Genomic DNA, 26,042 nt, shown 5'->3' on the forward strand with positions numbered 1-26,042 from the left:
TCCATCTTACGGAGCCATTTAGTCTCTAATGGCTGCTCCAAACATTTTAACAAAGCGAAGAGTCAATGCATTGGATAATCTTAATCCTTCATTCAATGCATGTTATTAATAATATCTGGGGTTTTATGCCCCAAAACCAACATATTGTCACGACGAGAAAATAACAGGATACAGGATGACGGTGCGACCAGGAAAAACAAGGTCTGTATTAACAGAACAAAAGAGCAGCCCCTTCGGCGGCGTCTTCCTCGGAGCAACCGTGGGTGCTGTCCACGCTGATCACTTCGTCGTCCCCTGTCTTCTTACCCGGCCTTTATCCGTGACATTATTAGCCGTAACATTAGCCTCCCATTCAAAAAAGCATCGTCCCGATGCTTTATGATCAAAGTGGTTTGTACTCGTTGGAAACGCATGAGTTTATTCGGAGAAGTAAGGTTTCATCCAAACAACGTGCACAACTTCTGGAGCACACCTTCGACGCCTTAAGGAGTACGCAGTTTCAGGAACAACCTCATAATTAATGTCACTAAGACGTCATAGAACTTTATAAGGCCCGAAGTACCGTCTTAACAATTTTTCTGAGAGGCCACGGCGCCGAATAGGAATCCATATCCAAACTTTCTCTCCTGGCTCGTATGAGATTAGTCGGTGACGAAGGTTGTACTGTCTTGAATCGTAGTCCTGCTGGCGACTAATACGTAAGCGTGCAAGTTGTCGGGTTTCTTTGGCAAGCTGGGTGATATAATCAGCATCCGTTTGCACGTTTTCGCACTCGTGCGGCAGCATGGCATCCAGCATAGTGGTGACTTCACGACCATGAAGAAGGCGGAATGGCGTTGTTCTTGTTGTTTCTTGATGAGCCGTGTTATAGGCGAACGTGACGTACGGCAAGATCTCGTCCCAGTTTTTATGCTTCACATCAACGTACATGCAGAGCATATCCGCAAGTGTCTTGTTGAAATGCTTCGTAAGACCACTAAGTCTTAAAACCGTCTGTAATAGTTCGGCTGCGAATGAAGTTCCCCTGTCAGTTATTACCACTGACGAAGCGCCATGCCTCAGCACCACATTCTCCACGAAAAATCGGGCTGTTTCACTTGCCGTGCCCCTCTCCAGAGTCCTGGTTTCGGCGTAACGGGTGAGGTAGTCGGTGGCTACTATAATCCATTTGCGACCTGCCGATGAGGTGGGAAATTGGCCCAAAAGATCCATTCCGACTTGAGGGAATGGAGTAACAGGCACGTCAATAGGATGGAGGAGGCCTGCTGGTTTGACGGGTGGGACTTTTCTGCGCTGGCAATCAAGGCTAGTCCGAACATAGTGTTGAACGGTCACCGTCAGTGTTGGCCAGTAGTATTTCTGCCTCACTCTGCACAGCGTACGCGTGTAACCCAAGTGGACGGATGTTGGCTCATCGTGGCATGTCTGTAATACTTAACTCCTTAGAGATGTTGTCACGATGAGTAAGTAGTCATTTCCGTGTGACGTGAAGTTCATCTTATACAAGACGTCGTTGCGCAAGCGAAATGTCGAAAGCCCTCTCGCAAACAGTCTAGGTACAGCTGAAGTGCGACCCTCCAAAAAGCGAAATATGAGTTCTAGTTCCGGGTCGTCTCGTTGCAGCTGTGCGACAGTATTCATGTTTACAACTCCGACAAAGGCTGTATCGTCATCTTCTGCCGTTGCAGGTTCGTATGGCGCACGAGAAAGACAATCGGCGTCTGAATGTCGCTTCCCGATCTGTAGACCACCGTCATGTCAAATTCTTGAAGCTTCAGGCTCCAGCGCGCCAATCGTCCTAAAGGGTCTTTTAAATTTGTCAGCCAGCAGAGGGAGTAATGGTCGCTGACAGCATTAAAAGGACGACCATACAAATATGGGCGGAATTTCATAACTGCCCACACTACCGCAAGACACTCTTTTTCCGTGGTTAAATAAGTTTCTTCCGCATGTGAAGAGTTCTACTCGCGCAATCAATTACTTGTTCAGCCACTGCACGAGTACAGCTCTTAAGCCGACATTGCTAGCGTCGGTGTGCATTGTTGTCGGGGCGTCATCATCAAAGTGTGCGAGGACTGGTGGCTTCTGAAGGTGTTTCCGCAGCTCGTCGAATGATTTTTGCTGTTCTTCATTCCATACAAATGCGACGTCTTCTCTGGTAAGGCGGGTCAACGATGAGGCATTGAGGCTTCATTGAGAAGTTCTCAATGAAGCGACGGTAATGCGCACACAGTCCTAAAAACCGTCTGACCGCCATTTTATCAATTGGCGCTGGAAAATTCATAACGGCACTCGGCACCTATTTTTTCAGGGTCAGGCCGCACACCTTCACTGCTGACAAGATGCCCCAGGAACAGAAGCTCTTCGAAGCCGAAATGGCATTTTTCTGGCTTAAGTGTTAGTCCGGCGGAACGGATAGCTTGAAATACTGAATGCAGTCGCTCGACGTGTTCGTCGAATGTGGCAGAAAATACGACGACGTCATCTAAATACACTAAGCACGTCTGCCACTTAAGTCCTGATAGTACAGTATCCATTAGCCGCTGAAACGTTGCTGGTGCTGAGCACAAGCCAAATGAAAGTACCTTAAATTCAAAAAGGACATCAGGTGTCACAAAAGCTGTTTTCTCCGGTCTCTTTCATCAACTTCTATCTGCCAATACCCACTCCTTAGATCCATCGACGAGAAATAATGCGCATGCCGTAGTCGATCGAGTGAATTGTTGATACGCGTAAGTGGGTAAACGTCTTTTTTTGTCACCTGAATCAGCTTGCGGTAATCCCCGCAGAAACGTAAGGTGCCGTCTTTTTTCATCACTAATACAAACGGCGAAGCCCAAGAGCTTTTTGACAGCTGAATAACGTCATCTTCAACCATCTGTCCCATCTGGTTTTCGATGGCTTCACGTTCCCGCGGAGCTACCCGGTAGGGGTTTTGCCTGATGGGTCTGGTCATGTCGTCCGTAATAATTCGATGTTTCGTCAGAGGCGTTTGATGGACCCTGGACGTCGAAGAGAAACAATCTTCAAACTGGTTAATAAGCTTCAGGATACTTTACTTCTGCGCCGGCAGCAAACTTGGGCCAATATCAACAGATAGAGGTACGGGGGGCAGATCAGTTGAATTATCTTTCTCACGAGTTAGGCAGTCTGTCATCTCAGCGAGCTCTTTCATGTACGCGACTGCCATGCCCCTCATCAGATGTCGGCGTTCAGAGCTGAATTTCGTAACAAGGACGTGCGTGGGTCCGCATTTTATGCTCACGACACCTCTTGCGGTAGATAAACCATGGCTGTTCTCAGAATTGCTTGACGTGTCACATGTCACAGCCACGAGTGCACTCGACCGCGGCGGGATGGTCACGTCGTCATCGAAGACGCGCAAAGGTTTACGTCGCTGGTCTGTGCAGGGCCCATCCGAAACTTGACCTGGGGACATTATTAGCTGTGACAATATGATCGTAAGAGACACCGTGGAAGAGGGCTCCAGAAATTTCGACCATCCAGTGTTCTTTACGTGCACTGACATCGCACAGTACACGGGCTTCTACCATTTCGCCTGCACTAAAATGCTACCACCGCGCTTGAGATGGAACTTGTGACCTTCATGTGAGCAGCCGAGCACCTTAACCACTGCTCCGCCGCAGCGGACCATTTAACGCATGCTGCCAGAGAGTATGAACAGAGCATGGAGGATAATGGGGAGAAAACGAGGGTAGCGATAAAACTGACACGACAAATAGTGGTACCTATGAGCCAGCGGGAGGAGGCCAGATGCTGGATCACGTGACCAATGCCTGAGCAGTATTGGCAACATTTTGTTACCTAACTGTATTTTTTAATGTGAATGTATTTCTTAGTCGGGCTATGTCAGGCATCTGTCAAGATCCGTCCACTGCCCTCTCACATAGCAAAACTTTGGGCAGCGCGTCCCTAGCAATCGGAGCCCCCACCATGTCACGCTTCGGCGTCGGTAGCTGTCAGCCACAGCTACGGGCGAGCGCACTTATCCTCACCCCTAGCAACTAGAACCCCACCTCCTTGACTTGAACGTGACTTGCCACCGCCTCAGCGCCACCACAGAGCCGAGACCGCTATTTGTTTTCTTCACTTCATAGTATTTTTTAACCGTGCACATTAGGTACTAGAGCTGCAAATGTCTACCGCGTTTCTCGCGACAGAAAAACGCCACGTGCGGCAAACGGCGCTGTTGGCTGCACGGTGTAAAAAAAAGAAAAACATTATTCATCTAACGCTGGTTTCTCATGTGTGAAACACCCTTATGGCCGCTACATAGTGCACTTGCTCACGATTTCCTTTGGGGGTGGGGTTATTTTTTTTTTTTATTGGAACACTTCGTTTTTTGGTAACAGGTTGATCATATATCTCAATTCAATCCAACACAGGCGTCAATTTGCTTGCAGCTAGTTTGTAGAGCAACTCATGCTTGAGCCGCCTTTCAGGTATACAGGTGTGGGTTAATTTGAAAAATATCCCTACTAAATAAGAACCGCAGCCGTTAGATTTAGAGACGTGAATTTAGCACCACCCTATCAGACCCGATATTCTGAGTTCTCAATATTTGCACAACCCCGAAATGTTTCCAACTTGCCCAAAGACAAGCACGCACCATCGGCCGTGATGTAACTGTTGGGAAAAGACTTGTCTGTTCGCTCCCGAAGCATGACCCAGTTGCCACTTTCAACCCTGCACTCGATAATCTTGTTGTCCATGTTCCGTAACTGCTTGTTGACCTGCAACACAAAACACAGTTGTTTACGAGATCCTGTCACAACAGCAATTCTTTACAACACAGTCGCACACAGGTAAAACAATGTTGTAATCAACTCAAACGGCCTTCCTTGCAGTGCTCGATTTTTCTGATGTGCTTGATAGGCTGCGGTTCATCTTTCTCACATGCTGCTAACGTTTTTCATTTGTTCCATATAGTGAAGAAACGTAAGACAAAAGCCGAAATTTTAGGATGCCACATAGTTTGTCTTTCGATTTTTTTAAGGACTGATATGTCAGCTCTGTGAAGCAACCATGGCAACTGCAAATGAAGATGCTGGCATTCAGTTATTCGATTTTTTTTATGTTGCCAATGCTTACGATTTCATTGCCAGGCCAATGCCCCGAATGTCTTAGCAACGCACAGCTGAAATAAAATAGTGGCACATTTGACTGGTTCTTACTCATGCTGTAGCAATGCCTCCCAGCACTTGAGCCACTTCTAAACAGCCAGAGCTAAATATTCGCTTAAAGGGCAACCGCAAGTGACAAGCGACCAAGAATATCTCGATTGGAATCGCACTTCCAGCTCAAAGGTGACAGCATCTTAAAGGGACACTAAAGAGAAACAGTGACTTCATTTAGACTGAGAAACTGCACTCTGAGAACTCTAACGACATAGGTTCCACCATCACAAGTTTACCATTTGCAGAGAAAATCAAGGTGAAAGTTTCATTTTTTTTTTTTAATTCTGCATCGAAAGTTTTCCCTGACGTGTCAGAAATCGAAAAATGTATTTGTCGTATTCTCGCGACATTGACTAGACGAAATTTTCTGAAATTTAGTGTGCTAGTTATTTGGCGCCCACAGATTACAATGCAGGTGCGTAGCCAGTAATTTTTGGGGGAAAGGGGGGCGGGGGCACCACTATGATTTCGGGAGGGGCACCCCCTTGAAATGGCCAATTTTGGCTCTCTATGCCATGGCAAAAAAAAAAAAAAATGTGGGGGGGAGGGAGGGCATGTGTTCGGTGTGCCACTTCTTGGCTACGCCCCTGTTACAATGTACTTTATCTTTACTGATTAGAAGCTACGTAAGACCCAGTAGACACCTTCAAAATCTATGACGTCACGATGTCACTTGCGGGAACCTCAAAGTGGCGTCTTTATCTGTTTTTTTTTCCTTTTTACGTGTTTTGTCACCTGCTACGCATCATGTCATGGCAACAGTCTTGTTTTCAGTATTGTGACATCGCACTTTACTAATACATGCATAATCATTTTTTGTGTTCCTGCAAGTGCTACAAGATAAACAGCTTCAAGTAACCTGACTATGAAAGAGGCACTGCACATTTGTTGTAGAGCCAGACAGATTAGGATTTGGCTGACAACTGGATGTGAACTGAAAAACCATTCATAGGAGACATCTAAGTACTTAATTTTGACATGCGAGCTAACCCAACAACCAAATCATTCTAGACTGCTCAAACGCAAGAAGTCCCCAACCAGGTGAAAGAAAGGCACACACCATCGGCTGTGGTGTAACTGTTGGGAAAAAAAAAAAAGACTGGTCTCAAAACTGCAACATTTTATGGTCCGACTTGCAAATAATAAAAATTCAAGAGGCCTAACCAGATGCCGTCGATAAACATGATGCTACAATGAGCTCATGCAATGCTTAGATATGACATCTTACTCTAGAAGCATTACATTGTATTACAGTCGATGCCGGATATATCGAACTCGAAGAGGAGCACAAAATAATTCGATATATGGATAATTCTAAATATAATTCACATAAAAAACTTCTTTCTCTTGTCCCTCATTATTGGCACTGTTTTTTATGTGAATCATGTCGTACCAACTCGCCCAAGCAACCAGGTTATCTAAATATAAAATATGTGCATTTAAAGGAGCACTGACATCAAATTTCAAGATCGAGATGTGCCCGTCATTCAATCGCTTGGTATGCATAGGTCTTCTTGGCCAAATTTGAACGGCATCCGTCGCGTGGAAGTTATTTTAATTCGATGTCAAACAGTGTAGAAAAGCTAAGGAGAAAAAATGATAAATAAGACTGCCCTGCGACATCAACACTAGTGCTACGTGTTCGGTGTGATACATTCCACAAATACCATCCTGAGTGACGATGCCCTAGTAGCAATGACGCATACGATTCGGGTGTTCTTATCGTGGCGCCGACTGGTGCCGAAGTGCAGAAACGCACTCGCTCGACCACTGCCGGGCAAGGGCCGGGCTAGCCCGCGCAGATGCAGTCTAGCCAGGCCAGGTTCGTCGCCTCTGATCTTCATCGCACCGGTTTGAATGATTTCGTGCAATTATCAAGATAAAAATTACCTTTAAAAGAATGGCAAAAGAAAAGACCATGCCTAAACGTTTGCTTCTCGGTCAGCATGTCGGGGAATCGTTGTGAGTTGCAGGTGAGTTGCAGTCGTCTAGTTCGAAGCACGGAAAAAGCGCAATGAGGATGTCTTTTCATATCACGTATGTGTTACACATCAGCACGACCACAAGTTATAAAACTGGAAGAGCGTGTAGTCAGATATCATCGCTAACAAGTAACACGCAGGTATCGTTGAATTTTGGTTCATGTGTAGACTTTGCGTCCATGTAAAAGTGGTAATACCATGTTAACTGCGAGAGGCTGGATAGGTGGGGCCATCTGGAGGCGCAAAAAAGAACCTGACAAGCAGGAAACGTATTCTATTTCTTTGTTGATGCTCATTCCCGATAGCTATATTGCATTGACCCTTCTGCGTATACCTGAATGCTTCGCACACAAAAACACACCAAAATAGCTGAGACACACAAGCGAACATGGCTGAAGCGTGAATCGTCGGGCACCTCTGCAATGCTGCTTAGAACGGCGTCGATTTCGAAATCACTGTTCTGCAAAAGGTCGATCGAATCGAAAATAATTCGCGACGTCGCGAATCGCGGGGATTCCAAGCTCCAGACTGTCGTATTGAACCCGAGTCGACACTTTGTACGGCGCCGACAGCAATGCAGGTGACAAGGCATGACTGCATGAGTCCGCCTAGCAGACGAAATGTTTGTGGAACAGCTGAGCCTGACGTCACTCTTTTCTGTAGAGAAGTGGTCAACTGTGGCGTGATCTGGAGGTGACCGCGAGGTAGCGCCACTACTGGTGCTCCTAGTGCTGAAGACGGCAAGATTACCGGCCGTTTTTGAATAGTGCTGGATCCCAACAATATAAATCAATAAAAAAGATAGTTATTCATCCCTCAGTTGCGTTTTAGGTCGTGAATCATTGCTAAGGGGTCTATAGCTACTCGCTGACGCAAAAATCTAGGCATGAGTAAATTTGATGTCAGCGCTCCTTTAAAGCCCAAATTAAAACATTTCAGGCTTCGGAAATAGTTACAAGCACTAACATAACGATTCGCTCACAGTATAATCAAGAATCAAGGTGTGATCAAGAACAAGGTGTGAACTGCAAGTTATCGTACTTTATTCTGAATGAAAATAGTTCGCAAACTTTTCTTGTTTTTTGCACGGCATCAAGTTCCAGTCATCCTCAATGTCACTGAAGCTTTTCAAATAAGAGAATTTAGCTCCTTTGGCCACAACAGCATTGATTGATGCAGAATGCCAATGCAAGCTTTGTAGCGCAGCAAAGGTTGGTTAGCGGCGGCAGCGAAGGTGTTGGCATATGTATAGCCGCACGGATACACTTCCGTGGCACCAGCAACAGCGGCCATGATATCAGCATCGAGGTAGTCAGAAAAGGCTACGTCGTCATCTGCACCAATGAAGTTGCACACTGTCTGAGATGGTTGCGGAAACGCTGCATCGCAGAATTCAACGAGGCACTGTACACCGTTGTCAGTGTTCATGACGCACCGGAAGTCGTCTCCCGGTCCACAAGGAACGTTTCCAATGATGCATTACTTGAAGTCGCTCTAAGCACCAGGGGTAATTTTTATCACAACGTGCGGGTCAACGTTCAGTTCAACTCCTGAATGAGAATTAATCAGGAATGAGGCGAGAAGCAAACAAGTCCAGAAGGCGCAAAAGACAACGCCGAGTTCAACGAGTTCCCACCGTCGGCATGTTGGCGATATCGAAGTCACTTAAGGCTTTTGCATCTGGCAGCCGCTGCTTTCAGCTGCTTTGATGCGAAAAACTAGAAACAGCGTAGCCTCCAAGACATGCGTTCTAAAACCGATAACGCTGAAAATACGTCACGAGAATCTCGAAGAACATGCTTTTCAAGCTCGCATGCCACTATGCGCCAGCAAACAAGGGAATGCGAACATTGCAGCAAGATCGCCGAGTCCCTTCGCATTGTCATCTTGGTGTCCTCATCAATCAGTCTTTTTGAAAAACACTATGTCCGCGCTTTAGGACCTGCAAATTCTGGATCAAGTATACCAGCGTGCTCGTAAGTACCGCGCAACGAATCTGATCAGCGCTATGAAATAACACCGCCCTTTCGTCGCCTGTGCTTGCAAAGGGATCAGAACTTGTTATAACGCGGCCGAAAATTGATCAATATTTGCTAGGAAAAATGCCCTTTCTGGGCTTCGGCGCAGTGCAGCGTTCTATGTAGTGGATGTACCGCTGTGCGAGAGTACGAAATATATGGGTGCACTGGACTTACACTTTTGCATGAAAGACTTAACGGTATTTCTCAACTGTTCGATATACGGCCAATAGTTTGATATATCAGGGTTTGATATATCAGGGACATATCAGGATCGACAATCTCAATGATCTTTTTTCTTCTTGGTGGTCCTTTAAAGATATGGACAATGCTAGATGGCTATCACTTTGAATTTCATCCATGCACTTTGCAAACAAACCAAAGGAGTTAACTACCATGCATTTTCACTGCCTGTAATACACTCAGACCTCAATATAACAAACCTGCATATAACAAACTATTGGTACTAACAAAATAAATGAAAATAGTCTTGCCATAAATATTGTTGGTTGCTAACAACTTTATTGGTGCTCCAGCAGAGCTTTATTGTTAGGAATTAACTTTTATAAGAAATTCTTGGATACAACAAACTTATTTTCGTGTAATATGCAACTTTGTTATAACGAGGGTCGAGTGTAGAAAGTTGAGCAAAAAGCATACCTTCATCTTTGCGTATGGAAGGTCACAGCCACCCACAAAGAGATGTCCGACTAGCTTGGGTACAATACTGTTGTAGAAGAAAAAAAGAGACAGGGAGAAATAAGTACCAAACACTGCCACAACGTTGAGCAGGAGAAACAAAAGTGTGACTCACCAACACAGAGGAATATTGATACGTTCTCCAGGGCAACCAGGAAATACTTTATATTAACAACTTTATATTATACAAAAATGATATTTAACTACAGAAGTCTAAAAAAAACTGGAAGCTATGCGTACTCTTTCAGAAACTCATTTTTATTGAGCCACATTAAGTGGTTGATGAATTCGGGCTGCACTTGCTTCTTTTCAACACCCAGGAGTAAACTCTTCTGAAAAGGATTCTGAATTCTGAAATTTCTCTTCTGGCACACTGGCTCCACGCTGAACACTGCGGCCGAGCCTTGCAGCGATCTTTTTGCCACAAAACCGACGATGCTGCGGCCCCAGTGACTCTGCCTTGTTTGCATTGTGGCTTGATGGAATGAGATTTGAGCTAATATCATCATCATTGTCAGTTATTCTGCCTGCGCGTTACGTGCCTGGCTTATGCGAATATAAGTGAATAAAACTAATATGCGAAAAAATAAATGTAGGATTTTTTTATATATCAATCTAGATCCATTTTTGCAGTTGCATTATCTAATACGGGGAATGTGATTGCATTAAATGCATAAAACTGTACTACAGTATTTAATGGTGTACATATTCGCCAGAGATCTGTCCAGCTTGGTACAAATAATACAACTAAAATAAACTCTTGAGGCACTTTCAGTTCAAAATTTCTAATGTTAAAATTCAGAACCAAAAGACTAAAAAAACAACAGGAACTTTGGACTAAAAGCAGCAGGGGAGTCCATTTTATTTGTATGGATTACAGTATTTCTAAGAGACGTTGGCCGAGAATATAAAACGCAATATGTATTCGGCAGAAAAGCATAGTATGCCGAATTGTATCACTGTACTCAAGTTTCCCACCCAACAGGCAATGCTTTAATGGCTATGAATGCACTTTGGTACTGTAATATAAGAATTACATGCTCATCTACTAGTAAGTAATCACGCCACGTGTCCTAAGTGTTACCTAAGGTTGCACGCATCACAGGATGGACTACCAGAGGGTTAGTTTATCTGGTGTGGGCAACTATCCCAATTTATATTGCCGAGAAACGAGTACTTTCACAAAGGCAAGACATCGAACACGCCATCTACAACAACGAAGATGTTTGTTCTTAATGGCCATTAAGTGTTGCCTTAAAGGGACGACCACAAACATTATTTATTTTATTTTTATTTATAAACACTGTCAACCTTCAAAGAGGGTCATAACAGGGAGGACATACCTAAAGAATGTACAATGTTCATAAAGTTTCTTAATACCTTGACAACTCACAATGAAAACTGGTATTCTCTTAATTAACAACTGGACATTCAAAATAACAATTCAAGAACAATTCAGAATCCCCAGTCATTTTTAAAAATATTTGTTAAGAACATGAAGTGGCTGACATCACTTGGCGCTGAAAAAAAATCTAATTTAACAAACACGTACATGCGCTTCTACAGCATTTTCGAAGTCAGTGACATCTTTTAAAACAACAATTTCGTTCGGCAGTTTGTTCCACATTTCTATGACATCTGGAAAAAAAGAATATAGAAATGTGTCAGTATTTGTTCAGTATGATTTTATGATGCAATCGTGGTTAGCTTGGGATTTCTTTTGCCTGGGAAATGTAAATATTTGAGCTTATCTATCTTCAGTTGATCGTGCATTATTTGGAACAATACTTTCAGCCTATATTTATTTCTTTAGGCATTAGGCTAATAAAGTATCATCCTCCAAAATGCAGTAAAATCTGGTTAATTCGAAGTCACTGGGGTTGCGAAAAATCTTCGCATTAAGTGAGTTTTCAAATCGGGAACATACAGAAAGTGGGATGCGACGAACACGAAGTTATTAAAGTAATCAGGGTAGGTCATTTGCTGTGCCGGCTAGTTCGCCGCTCCAAGGTTTATGTTTTCCAACAATGCCTGGTCTTGATTTTGCAGCAAACACGGGGAACGGTGGGCCTCACGGCTTTCGCCGGAAAAAAGAAAAGAAAAAAGAAGACACTGTCCTCATTAACTGAAATGCGACCTGCGGAAAACAAGACATCTTCACTGCAGCACAGTAGTGACACACCGTCAGCATATCGCCTGCTCCTCGCTGCGTCAGCATGTCATGATGCGACCATTCACCCATTCTTTCTGATAAAATAATGAAGTAAATAACTGCCACTGTGATGAAATTTCCTACATGGTTTGGCTTGAAAACATGATACTGAAGCTTTCGACGCTGTTTTCGAAGTAGGCATTGCAGGCAAGAACTCCGTCAGCAGTACAAGTGCACAAATTGCTGGAGGAACCGGCAATCGGAGGTTCACATACATAGGGAGTTCGGCCAGACTGTCCTTTATTCATTTCACTACAATCCCAGAAAGTATGGGCAAATCATGACATGCTGACATTGCGAGAAACATACAATATGCTGCCTGCCCTCACCACTGTGTTGCAGTGAAGCACATTGTGTTTTCCGCAAGCACACGATTCGATTGACCACAAGACCGTTTTTCATTTATTTATTTTTTTGGTGCGCTGGAAGTAGTGAGGCTGGGGTGCTTCAGCTGCCACTTATTAGTTTCACTGTATTGCATTGCCTTATGGCTCTTAAGGGTTGTCGTTTCCTCGGATCTGCGGTGAAATCGGGATTCGAGAACTGGCACACGGCACCCAAAGCTTTCAAATTAACTGTACTAGTGCTGACCGCTGCTTCAGATTATCCGCTCAGACTTACACTGCAACATATGGGATTACAGAAATATTTCGAATTAAGCAAGATTTCAAAATAACCGAGTTCGGATTAAAAGGTTTTACTGTATAAAGCTTTCTGGTTGGTTCTCTGTTATAATAATCACAATATGCTTCGTTTCTCTTGCCAAAACGTTGGGTGCATCCCTGACTGTCATGCAGTTTACACACTCAAAGTAACATTTTTATATACTAAAAAGCTTTCTACATTGAATGCAGTATTATTATGATTATCATTCGCATAAATAACGATAAATGGTTTTCACAATCAATGGTGACCTATCGCATAGGAAGTTCCATGCTCAGCAACGTAATTTCACATGTTATATTACAGTTGTATAATAATGCTGCCTTAGGTGTCACACCAGGCAAGGTAGGTAACACATGTAGACACTGTTCATTTTGGTTGATACAGCGCACACGAGTTGACGACAAGAAAAAGAAACGCAGGCAGGCACTTTTTCTTCGTCATATTGTGTGCGCTGTATCAACCAAGATGACCGCATACCAACTCGCTGAAGCTTCCATTCTTAGGCACTTTTCATTTGCGAACTTGTTAGACCATCATCGTCATCAACTTTATCTTTGGCCTCCTGTCACAAGTGATGTGTTCACAATTTCAACGTTAACAGCCCACAACAAAACGAGCACACCGATGGAAGAAATGACACGCACAACACACACTGTTGTGTGCATATTCTTTTCTCTAATCAGTCCGCTCATTTTGCTGAGTGCCATTACATGGAAACTATGAACCGATACAAACTCACCCAAGTTGCCGTTTTACTGAAGTAACGAGTGCCTGTATGTAGTTGTACACATTGCATAGCACACGTCACGAGGTGTCATACCAAGTGAAATGCTTATGGCCACCTGGAATAAAGCAGCCTACACCTTACAGAGGGCTCAGTTGCGCTTAGTCATCAGCAGCCAGCCACACATTTCCTTGTGGTATGACATACACGGGACAACTTGCAGTTTTTATAGCAGTGGAATAACGCCATGGTCTTGCTATTATCTTGTTCACATTGTGCCTGTGTTTATGCTCGCATATATGTATTGCACAGGATATAATTTTCAGGTCCCAAGGTGTGTCTGACTAAATATTTTGACAAAGGCAAGTGTATAAAGCCACAAATTTTCACACAGGGTATTTTTAGCAAGCAATAATATAATAATTGTTGGGGTCTAACGTCTCAAAACCACCACATGATTATTAGAGAAGCCTTAGCGGAGGGCTCCGGAAATTTAGGCCACTTGGGGATCTTTAACGAGCGCCTTAATCTAGGTACATGGGCCACAAGCATTTTCGCCTCCATCGAAAATGCGACCACCACAGCCGGATTTCAATCCTGCAACCTGTGAGTGCCTAAACTACTGGACCACTGTGGCGGGTTTCAGCAAGCAACCATCCTCGACCAGCTCCTTTTAAGAAAGTACTCCAGATTACTCTCCTATTCCTATTACTCTCCTATTCAGCTGCACAATGTGCAAAGATCCTCTCCCCCCCCCCCTTTTTTTTTTCTTCTTCTTACCTTTCATCTTCCCACCAGATACTTACAACATATTCAAAGTTGTACAAAGGAATTGTGGCCAGTCACAGCCATGACACATTTTCTTTGTAACACAAACAATATAACCGTTCATAGGGCACCTTGAATCAACACAAACTGCACTTCGACAGGGCAAGAACCAGTAGCACCTTCTTTGCCTCGATGCATCTCACAAACAAATACCATACATCCTCTTTTTGATTGCTGTGGCTTACTCACCCTGGGCCAGTTTCCTTGATAATCTTTAGCCGAAAGTCGATGGTGTTGAGGTGGGGCGGCTTCCACTTGAGCACATCCATAGCTCGGCCACAGATGTACGGCTGCATGTTGGAACCGCCACCACGTTTAATAATAATGACACCAAAAAAGCAAGAATGATCTTTCAGGGGCAAATGAATTATTTCCACATTTACTGCAGCTGCAGATACATGAAAAACACAGTGGATCAAGAATTTTTACACTTCAGTGACTTTGGTTAGATTTGGGGACCAAGTACAGTCGAGCCAACATAAAACGGCCCCACTTAAAACGAGCTTTTGCAACAAACGATACCCACGAGAAAATGTCCATTAATTCAATGGCACAAAATCACACTTAGAACGAATGTCTCTGAGCATCACCAATTGGTAACAGCGAACGAAGTCGGTGCTCTGGCGGCTTCCCGGGAAAGCACATTCGACTACCGGTAAGTTATCAGGGAGGTGCCCATATATTGTTATTGTTAAACACTAACCCTACCTCTGCAACCCTTTAGTTGTCACTTTCCCCGACCGTTTTTTTTTTTTTTTTTGTTACGCACCGCTCTGTCCTTGTCCCCCACTACTCTGAGCCCTCCGTATCGCCAGACAAACCCATGTTTGCCACTGATCTTTCGAATACCGGTCGGCAAACTAATCTCCACTCAGTTTTTGACCGCTGGTTTTGTCACACTATCATTGGTTCCGCCGGCCTGGAGTGACCAGACCATTTGCCCGCATCGTCAGCCACCGACTGTACCCGATCATCTGCGCCTGCGTCTTGCCTGGATTGGTGTTGTTTTGTGCACGTGCTTGCGCTACCCCACCGACTTTGATAATTTGCGATTCGTTCCGTGTTTAGAACCTGTTCTCGCTCGCTTCACACTCCGCTCAGCATGCCTTCCACATGCGTTTAAAAGCGTAAAAACGGTTTTACATGAAACGAATCACGAATTATCGAAGTCAATGGAGCCGCATAAGTCCGCCGGCTCCACAATGCGATTCTTTGACTTGTGCGCAGACCACTCTCCCAAGTTTTCTTATGTGCGAGTTGCGCGTTTCGTGGACCCTGCAAGCAGGTTACCCGAGCTGCCTTCTTGTGTGTTTTGTTTTTCAAGGTCGTCTTCTTGCTGTATGCTCCCCTCTCCACTCTATCGCAACTCCTTCGCAAGTCTCTCTTCTTTTTACTCCAACCCCTTCACCAATCTCCACCGCTCACTGACCACAGTCACACTGGCGCTGCGCCGTGCTCTCTTCAGGGCTGCAAAAATTAGGCGCCTCCTTATTCTTCTAACCACAACCACCACCAATTTGGAAGTTTTGTTTTCTGACTATACACGGGCACACAGGACCAGAGCAGCTCCACGCGTGCTGGCATCCATGTTGAGCGTAGCACGTCTTGCTCGCTATTAGAGTGCATGTGTGGTCAGGATGGCACACTGGAGGCCTTTCGCACTTTTTTTCTGCAGCTCTAATAGACATTGAAAGTGTGAACGCTTGGCTTAGTCCTAATCCGTGCGTTTAATACTTATTATAGATGCCGCGTTGTGGAGTTATTGCTCATATCTGTTGACCACCCGGCAGACAACTTGCACATCGGGTGTCTATGTATTCAGCTGTGGAGATGGTGAAGGCTTCATGAGCAGCGATGACGGCTACATGTGTGAAAAACTGTTTTCGCAAAACTGACTTCGTCAATGTCAGACAAGATGCCGAGCCTGAAACTTTCGAACAGGACCATTCCGACATGGCAGGGTGTGCGTGACATCTGTTGCGATGATTTCGTTGGGGCGGATAATGATGCCAACACTGCGGAACTGTGCACAGATGAGGGCATTGTGAATGAAGCGCATGGCAATAGCGATTTGGAGGAATCGGATGGTGAGGACGACGAAACTTTGGAGCCCATGCCCAGAAGGGCACTTGTAAAAATTGGCTACATTAATAGCCTAAGGCTGCTTGCATTGTCCACAGGCCTCGGCAAAGAGCACGGTGCCACTTTGGATTTTTGGATTTTTTTTTTATCCCCATGTGATAGACGCACCACCTACATTCATCCGCTGCAGCACCGCTAACTGACACCTGGCGCCTCCTTACCTGTTGGATATCTTTCGTTTTTTATTATTATGCCAACCCCCCCTCGGTCCGCTTTGTCCTTCCCCTTTGCCCGTTGCCGTATAGTTCATTTTTTCAATCTGGGCATGTCCCCCACCTTTTTTTTGCAAAGCATTTCTTAGTGAACTTCGGCAACTTTGATGATGTTTGATGTTTTGTGGCGCAAGGACCATTTCACGGCCCTGGAGCGCCAATTCATCATACTAAAGATATGGACAATAATTGTGATAAGCGGCTGTATAAGGGTCATAAATTTCCTCGCGGTAAGGCGGGTAAAAACATACAAGTAATAAAATCATGACCATGCCGTGAAAGGTGTGTGTGGTGTGAATAGATGACAAAAGTTGGTGATAATAGAAAACGATGGCAGACGTATGGCATTAGCACAAGTGCCTCACTCGTTCACACCCTTGCGTCCAAGGGCCGTGAGGCAAGTGCTTTGTTGTGTAGCCACCGCTGCAAAAACCTCTCTGGAGAAGTCGTGCTAAGGAATGCCCGGGTATAAGATACGAAAACTATGAATTTCTTTTAAAAATGCAACAATGATTTATGACTAAAAAGTGGTTCCCTACCGACGAACATTGCAGGGTGTAAAGGTATATGTTGTCGGTAGGGTGATGGAAAGTGTTGTTTTCTTAGAGTTTCTAATTGTTTTCATTGGATTAAAATGTGAAGAACTATTAGTGCTTCACCACATCTGTCACACAATGGTGGATCGCCACTGGACAAAAGATATGTGTGTGTCGTGTAAGTGTGTCCTATCCTGAACCTCTGTATGACGCGATTTTGATACTGGCAGCCAATGGCCAAAGTGTGGCTTAATAATGTGTAGTTTGTTTTGTCTGTGTCTATCCCACTTGCTCTGCCAGTAGACCCTGAGCTTTCGTTTGAGAGATGACTTAAGATCAAGGGCCGGGATAGATATGGGTGTAGTGGCAGTACTTTCGTGGACGGATGCAGCAAGCTGATCCGCCATCACGTTGCGTTGGATCTCACGGTGCCCTGGCACCCAGCACACTACAACATGTTGTTTGAGTGTGTAGAGTGTGCATAAAGTGGAGTAAAGTGAGATGAGGACAGGGTTTTTTTTGTTTTTTAAGATTGTGCAGAGCCATTACGACACTGAGGGAGTCCGTATAAATTACTGCTTTTTGTATTTGTAATTGCTTGATGTGTTTAGCCGCCACAAGTATCGCTTAAGCTACCGCTGTGAAGATACTTGTGCCTGGATGTAGAGGGCCGGCATCCGAAAAGGATGGGCCGACAGCAGCGTAGGACACAGAGGAGTTGGACTTGGAGGCATCTGTAAAGAACTCAGGACGTGTGTATTTGTGTTGAAGTTCCATGAAGTATGTTCGGATATGGGCAATAGGCGCATGTTTTGTAACTTCTAGGAAAGACACATCACAGTCTATAGTCTGCCACTGCCACGGTGGCGGGTATGCTACAGGAGCCATTAAACTGTGTTCAAGTGACACTCCAGTTTCCTCACTTAGACCCTTCAGGCGAACTGAGAAGGGCTGCCTCATCGAAGGCCTGTTTTGAAACAGAATGGAGCTCGACAAATCATTAATAGTAGAGTATGAGGGTTGCGTCTTGTCTGCTTTCACCTTAAGGAAATATACAAAGGACATGTAAGTTCTCTGCAGATGAAGAGACCACTCATTTGACTCAACGTAAAGGCTTTCTACGGGGCTGGTGCGAAAAGCACTTGTAGAAAGGCGGATGCCCATATGGTGCACGAGGTCCAGCATCTTCAAAGCACTTTGAGTCGCAGACTGATAAACAACGGCCCCATAATCTAAGCGGGTGCGAATGAGGGTTTTATACAGATTCATGAGGCATTGCCTGTCACTACCCCACGTAGTACGTGACAACACTTTTAAAACATTCATGGCTTTTAAACATTTAGTTTTTAAATACTTGACTAGCGGTATGAAGGTCAACTTGTCCCAGATTAAGCCTAAGAATTTATGTTCCGCATTAACAGACAGACGTTGACCGTTCAGTACAATGTCGGGCTCTGAGTGCATGCCTCTCTTTCGGGAGAACAAGACACACATGCTTTTTTGTGGGTTCAGCCGGAATCCGTTTTCCTCTGCCCATTTGGAGGCATTGATTAAACCTAACTGAACCTGCCGCTCACACATTGCCAGTTTGCAAGATCTAAAGCCAAGCTAGACGTCATCAACATATGTAAAATAAAACATATTGCGAGGGATGGACAAGCGCAAGGAATTCAATTTGATGAGAAAAAGTGTGCAGCTGAGTACACCACCTTGCGGCCCGCCTGTTTCCTGGACAAATGTTTGGGAAAGAACGCTGCCCACTCGGACACGGAATGTCCGGTTTGACAGGTACCGTATACACGCGTGTAAGGCCCGCACCTGTGTAAGGGCCGCATTCCGTTTTTAAGAAGCACGTATTAAAAAAAAAGAAAAGTTGCGTGTAAGAGCCGCATTCGCTGTTTCCTTGACCCATACGTATTCAAAATGCGCGCGCGCGTGTGAGCTACTAGGCGTTGTCAGTAGATAGCGTTAGAAAATGCAATTATCATCATCACCATATAGTAAGTCATTAGAATAATTTGGTGATTTTTTTCATGCTAATATGTTCATGAAGTTAGCTAAAAATTTCAAGTTTTTTCAGTAGTGTTCATACACCCGCCAACTAAAGGTTAAAGCGGGATTTTAACTTCTGACACTTCTATACAAGGGCGCCATCCATATCGGCATTAGCATCACCGACTTTGGTATTTGTGCGTTGTTCGGTTATTGTGCTTTTCAAGCCTGCCATGTGCTCGAGTTTTGCGCACCGTTGAATTGGAACTCTAGCTAGTTTTCTGCGGGACGTTTACGTTTTGGCACGATGGGTAAGCAGCTGAATAGCTATACAGCTGGCTATAAGTTGAAGGTGATCGAGTTTGCTCTCGAGCACGGGAAACGGACCGCCGGCAGAAAATACAACGTTGACGAGAAGTGTGTTCGACGTTGGTGCGCTCAGAAGAAAGCCTTGCAGAACACCAACATCAAAAAGCGCGCTTTCCGAGCAAAACAGTGCAAGTATCCTGATTTGGAAGAGGAGTTGCTCCGCTATGTGACTAAGGTGCGGAACGATGGTTTTTCACTCACTACGAACATGTGCATGAAGGTACTAGCCTTGGCACGTGCAAAAAATATACCGGCCGGGGATTTCAAGGCTAATGCTGGCTGGGTGCGAAGGTTTCTGAAAAGGAAGGGACTCTCCTTTCGGCGAAGGACAGCGCTGTGCCAACGGCTGCCAGAAGACTATACCGACAAAATGCTTAGTTTTCACAAGCATGTCATCGGCCTGCGCCATCAGCACAATCATCTGTTGTCGCAAATAGTGAACGCTGATCAAACTCCTGTGTGGTTTGACTCTCCCGAGAACTACACAGTCAAAGTAAAAGGCAAGAAGAGTGTCGCCGTGCGGACCACGGGCGCTGAGCGCCAACGCTGCACCGTGATGCTTTGCGTGACCGCCAACGGGCGGAAGCTACCCCCGTACATTGTTTTGAAAAGGAAAAGAATTCCCAACGAAGTTTTCCCCAAGGGCATCATAGTTAGAGCCCAAGAGAAGGGATGAATGAACGATGATTTGGTGCTTGACTGGGTGAAAAGTGTTTGGCAGAACAGACCGGGAGCTTTGTTGGTCGAACATTCACTTCTAGTGTTAGATAGTTTCCGCAGCCACCTTACTGATAAAATGAAGGAGCAGCTGCGCCGTGTCGGCACAGAAATGGCCGTGATTCCAGGCGGCCTCACAGGAATGTTGCAACCATTGGATGTGAGCGTGAATCGACCGTTCAAAGTTGAATTCCGAAGACTCTACATGGAATGAATGGCAACCGGCAACCATGAGCAGACGCCGACCGGGCGGCTGAAGAGGGCACCGCTTCCTACTGTTCTCGGTTGGGTATTGTCCGCGTGGAGCTCGGTGTCGACGGACATTGTGTCCCGAAGTTTTAAGGTCACTGGGATATCCAACAGCCTGGATGGCACTGAAGATGACTGTTTGTGGAATGATGGTGCTCCGCAACACACCATCTCGGACTCCGAGTTAGAGGACTCGTCGAGTGACGATGATTAAGCTCACACGCCACATAATGCAATAAATGCTCTTTGCTCGCTAACGGGTTCGTTGTTTTTAGTTCACCAAAAACAAAAAAATTTTCCGTGTATGGGCCGAACCCTGAAAATTGGCCCTGATTTCCTGAAAAAAAAAAAAGTGCGGCCCTTACACGTGTTTATACGGTAACTTTCGATTATATGAAACATTCTTCCACGCACGCCAAGGTGGGACAGGTCTCTTAGAATTCCAAAGCGCCATGTTGTATCATAAGCCTTTTCTATATCGAGGAACACAGAGAAAATATTGTTTATGGACGAAAGCGTCTCTGATCTGTGCGTCGATACGAACAAGGTGGTCTGTGGTGGATCTATTCTCTCGAAACCCGCACTGAAATTGGTCGAGCAAATTGTTTGTTTCAAGGAAATGTACAATTCGGCAGTTTATCATTTTTTCGAAGACTTTGCACATACAGCTTGTAAGTGCAATAGGCCTATAACTCGAAGCTAAAGAAAGGTCCTTGCCATGTTTCAAAATGGGAAGAATAATAGCCTCTTTCCAGGAGGTAGGGATGGTGCCAGAAAACCAGATAGCATAGTACAAAGTAAACTTTTTCGCGTTTCGATTGGTAGGTTTTTAACATTTCATACACCACATGGTCAGAACCTTGGGCAGAAGTACTGCAGGAGTTTAGAAATGTTCGGAGCTCCGCTAGACTGAAAGCTTGGTTATATGTCTCGTATCTAGTGGGTTTGTGTTCAAGTTTCTGCTTTTCTATTCTTGTTCTGTATTTTTGGAAAGTGTCAGTATAGTGGGACGAGCTGGATACCCGTTCAAAATGTGCCCCGAGGAAGTTTGCCTGATCTTCCAAGGTATCACCTTGAGTGTTTACGAGTGGAAGTGTGTGTACCTGTTTCCCTGCTATCCTACCGACCATGTTCCAGACTTTGGCCTCTTGTGTGTATGAATTGATCCCTGACAAAAACTTCTGCCAGCTTTCTCCTCTGGCCTGCCGAGGCGTTCTCCTAGCTTCAGACTTTATTTTCTTGAAAGTGTCAAGATTTTCGGCTGTCGGTGAGTTCCGAAGCAACCTCCATGCTCTGTTTTGCTGTTTGCGCGCGTTTCGGCATTCAGAGTTCCACCATGGCACACGCCGTTTTCCAGGGTATCCATTTGTTTGTGGGATGCATTTTGTTGCAGCATAAATCAAAAACGCTGTGAAGTAGCTGGCAGCAACATCAATGTTCAAAGTACATACCGTATTTACACGATTGTAAGACGACTCGAATGTAAGACGACCCCCCCAAAATCGCATCTCAAAAAAAAAAAAAAAAAAAGAACGCGCGCATTTTACACAAGGGAAATTTAGTCACGTGGTTGCGGAGGATTATTCATCGTCGCTGGAGTCGTCCTAGCTGGTGCTGCTGCCGTCATTGCTGCTGCAGTCCCACAGCACGTCGTCGTCAAGTGTGAGTAGGCCGCAAGCTTCGCCTCTAGTTCCGAAAAGCGGCCAGACTTCGGCCCGCGAAAGCCACGGCGCTTGGAGTCGCACGAGAAAATTTCCTCGCGCTGAAGCCGCCACTTCCGCACCACACATTCACCGATTCCGAACTTCCGTCCTGCTGCACAGTTGTTGGTTTCCTCCGCATGAAGAATAGCAGCCCGCTTAAACGCTGCCGTAAACGAGCGCCGAGTGTTCTTCGAGCCTACGGCACTCATGTCAGACAGAAGTGACTCGAGAGAGCCGGTCGTGGACACAAGCGACAGGAGCACGCGGCGACGCGCCCGCTTAGAAAATTGTATCACAAAGAGGAGCTCTTCCGTCAACTACCAATACCCCCCTACGGCGGCTCTTCCATCGATTACCGGTGCTCCCTCAAGAGCCGTGCGCTCGTCATAAAGGCACTCGTAATGCGCGCAGTAGATGCTAAAAAAAGAAAAGCTTTTGTATAAGCAAGCGGAAAACTATGCGCTTTGGGTTGAGCGGGAAACTATTCGAGATGACAATACATGGTTCGATTTCGATTCTAAGGTACATGGTTCGATTTCGATTCTAAGACGACCCCCCAACATCGGATTGTCAAATTTGAAAAAAAGGGTCGGTCGTCTTACAATCGAGTAAATACGGTATGTCACTTCAACCTAGACGAGCGATGGTATAACACTGTTCCCAGTCGGCTCTGTTTATGAGCTATTTGGGAACACGTGGTGGACACTCAGTTGCTGTAGTTGCGCTCAAAACTATGGGGAAGTGGTCACTTCCGTACAGATTACTGACGACTTTTTACTGGAGTAGAGGCACAAGAGATAAGAGATACTATGCTTAGGTCTATGGAGGAGTAGGTGTTATTAGCGAGATTATAATAGGTCAGTTCTTTTCGATTTAGGAGACACGCGCTCGACGAGAGAAGGAACTGTTCAATCAGTCGACCTCGCGCGTCGCACCGAGAATCACCCCATAGCCTGCTATGCGCATTGAAGTCTCCAAGGAGAACATAAGGCTCCGGAAGTTCATCAATTAAAGAGTGTAAATCACGTTTTTGCAGCTGATAGCTAGGAGGAATGTAAATAGTGCAGATTGTGATCAGTTTATCAAAAAGAACCGCTCGAACAGCCACTGCCTCAAGGGATATTTGGAGTTGTAAGTGTGTGCATGCAATTCCTTGATTCACTATGATGGCAACACCTCCGGATGATGTCATGGCATCATCATGGTCCTTTCGGAAAATAATGTATTTACGAAGAAAATTTGTGTGTTTTGAATTAAGGTGTGTTTCTTGTACACACAGCACTTTTGGTGAGTGTTCGTGTAAAAGTTCTTGGATGTCGTCAAGGTTTCTGAGAAGGCCCCTGACGTTCCATTGTATAATTTGAGTGTTCATGGTGAATGTAAACTAATGCTTTGTGTATGAAAAGCGAGTGGCTGTTTAGACGGGGAGTTTGAGTTCACTTAACAGGGCCGTCACCAGGCCCTCTTATCTGCTTTTTTGTTTACTTGGCGCGCTCCAAGGAGCCACGCCGCTCTTTCGGCACCAAGGGTATCGACGTATTCATTGCCTCCTCGGAGGCACTGGATGCCCGCACGTGCGGGCTGTTAGTTCGAATTTTGGCCCTCGCCTGGTGAGGTGAGGCCTTGAGACCTGAGGACTCTGGAGTCTCCGGTCTCTGTTTAAGAGTAGGCGGTGTAGCCTGGACTACAGCCGCCCTGGGGGGCAGGTGCCACAGCCGCCGGCTTGGTATGCGCGGGCCGAAGGAGTGGCGAGGACTGGTGCGACGCTGCCCCCCATGCGCCGCATCAGCATAAGATGTGTTGTAGAAAGAAGAGACCCTCTTCCGGGCTTCCTTGAATGATATATTTTCCTTGACTTTAAGAGTGATTATTTCTTTTTCTTTCTTCCAGTTAGGACACGAACGCGAATACGCGGCGTGTTCCCTGTCACAATTCGCGCAGTGAGGCGTAGTAACACAGTTATCAGATGGATGGCCGTGCCTACCACATCTTGCACAAGTTTCCTGACCCCGGTAGTTCTGCGAGCCATGACCAAATTGTTGACATTTACAACACCGTCTTGGATTGGGAATGTAGGGACGGACGGAGAGTTTGATGTAGCCTGTGTCTATAGATGAAGGCAATGTGCTAGATCCAAAAGTGGGTATTGAATGTTTGGTAGGTAGTTCTTTGCTGTCGCGTCTGATGACGATTCGTTTCACGTCCATAATATTTTGCTCTTTCCACCCTTCAAGCAGTTCCTGCTCAGACATTTCAAGAAGGTCTGCTTCTGAAACAACTCCGCGTGAGATGTTCATTGGTCTATGAGGCGAAACAGATACTGGGATATTACCAAATGCTACGAGACTGCGAAGTTTTTCATATTGATGTTTTTCAGGCAGCTCAAGGAGAAGGTCTCCGCTAGCCATCTTTGTAACCTTGTATCCTGGGCAAAACTCAGTCAGAGATTTGGCAACAAGAAATGGAGATATGGTTCTGGCTTGTTTTGTTGGATTTTCGCTGTGCCCAACATGTAATTTTGGAAAGCATTGTCTGGGTTGGCTGAAACTGATATTTCATCGGTGCGTTTCCCTCTTAAGCGGAAGACAATCTAGGAGACGGGGAAATGCAGGTGTTCCCATAGTAGTGAACTTTTTTTTCGGCAGCAATGGCGACCACCCACCATGGAGTCTAACCAGGGGACGCTGAAGCACTTAATAGCATAAGGCTGCAGACGCCAGCCGTACATTGCTACTATAGCCAAATATAACTACTCAAGGTTGAGTAACTACACAAGGTTAACCCTTGCCACCAGGAAAATTGGAAGTAAACAGAAGAAAGAAGTAGACAGGACAGACTAAAAGTGAGAGATAATGACGATGTTGTAGGGGAGAGAGATAGGAAAAGGTGACTGCCGATTTCCCCTGGGTGAGTCAGCCCACGGGAGCCGTCTACGTGAAGCCAGGGCCAAAGGGGTGTGTTGCTTCTGCCGGGGGGCCTTAAAGGTCCAATCACCCAGCGTCGGCTCAACCCCTCGGATCCCCTTTTCCCCGGACACGGCTCAGCCACGCACGGCTAGGCGTGGGAGGGAGCCAAAACTCTCCCATTAGCTCGGGTCCGTGGTGTCGCTACACACCAAACACCTACTTACGCAGGTGCCCCTGCTGAGAACTTCAGCAACTTTGAGGAGCGAGCCTGCCCGCCTAGCAACCGGCACGCCCTGGAGTCTGCCACAACCACGGACATCGTCATGTCCACTATTCACCCCCCATTTATGGAAGCATTGCCGTCAACGTTGTCCGAGCAACCCAACTTTTCACCGACTTTGACATTCTGCCCATCTCGCCGGCAGAAACAACTATCGCCCTCGACGCCTACCACAGCAGAAGTTTGCACCACTAACCATCTACGACCAACCGTGCACGATGCTGCGACGATGACGGAATATCTCGAGGATCACCTAACTGGCCCACCACAAGTAAAGCAGGCTGCGTACGCCCTCCTGAGCACGCAGACACAGAGTCCGCCAGCCACCTTGCATGTGCACTCTCCTCCGCTTGCTAACTCTGAAACTACAGAGGACACGCCTTCCAGTCCTTTCAACACGTCTCGTCATCACACCACGACTGGTCGCGTCACATACATCTCTGGCAGAATACTCGCGGCTTGTCTGCACTCTACCCGGCAGACAAGACAGCAGCCACAGCATCTATTATGCTGCCTTCAGAGCAGTTACCGACACCATCGTCACGACACCCGCGTCTCCTGCTGCCCAAGTGCCCAACTATGCACAAGAACCGCCACCATCGCCACAGC

General features: G+C 45.7%; 1 protein-coding gene across 3 annotated transcripts in view; it reads right to left on the reverse strand.

The window, feature by feature from the left end:
- mRNA-cap (RNA guanylyltransferase and 5'-phosphatase mRNA capping enzyme) overlaps window positions 1-26,042 on the reverse strand; it is a 113,724-nt gene that overhangs the window by 11,447 nt on the left and 76,235 nt on the right. For all 3 annotated transcript variants that reach the window (XM_075886758.1, XM_037422017.2, XM_075886759.1), the window contains exons 16-18: window positions 14,517-14,617; window positions 9,859-9,925; window positions 4,631-4,754 (exon numbers count right to left, since the gene is read on the reverse strand). In XM_075886758.1, the coding sequence (XP_075742873.1) occupies window positions 4,631-4,754; window positions 9,859-9,925; window positions 14,517-14,617 (292 nt within the window). The remainder of the gene's footprint in view (window positions 1-4,630; window positions 4,755-9,858; window positions 9,926-14,516; window positions 14,618-26,042) is intronic.

The sequence above is a fragment of the Rhipicephalus microplus genome, chromosome 2 (genome assembly GCF_043290135.1).
Source record: "Rhipicephalus microplus isolate Deutch F79 chromosome 2, USDA_Rmic, whole genome shotgun sequence".
Classification (NCBI taxonomy): domain Eukaryota; kingdom Metazoa; phylum Arthropoda; class Arachnida; order Ixodida; family Ixodidae; genus Rhipicephalus; species Rhipicephalus microplus.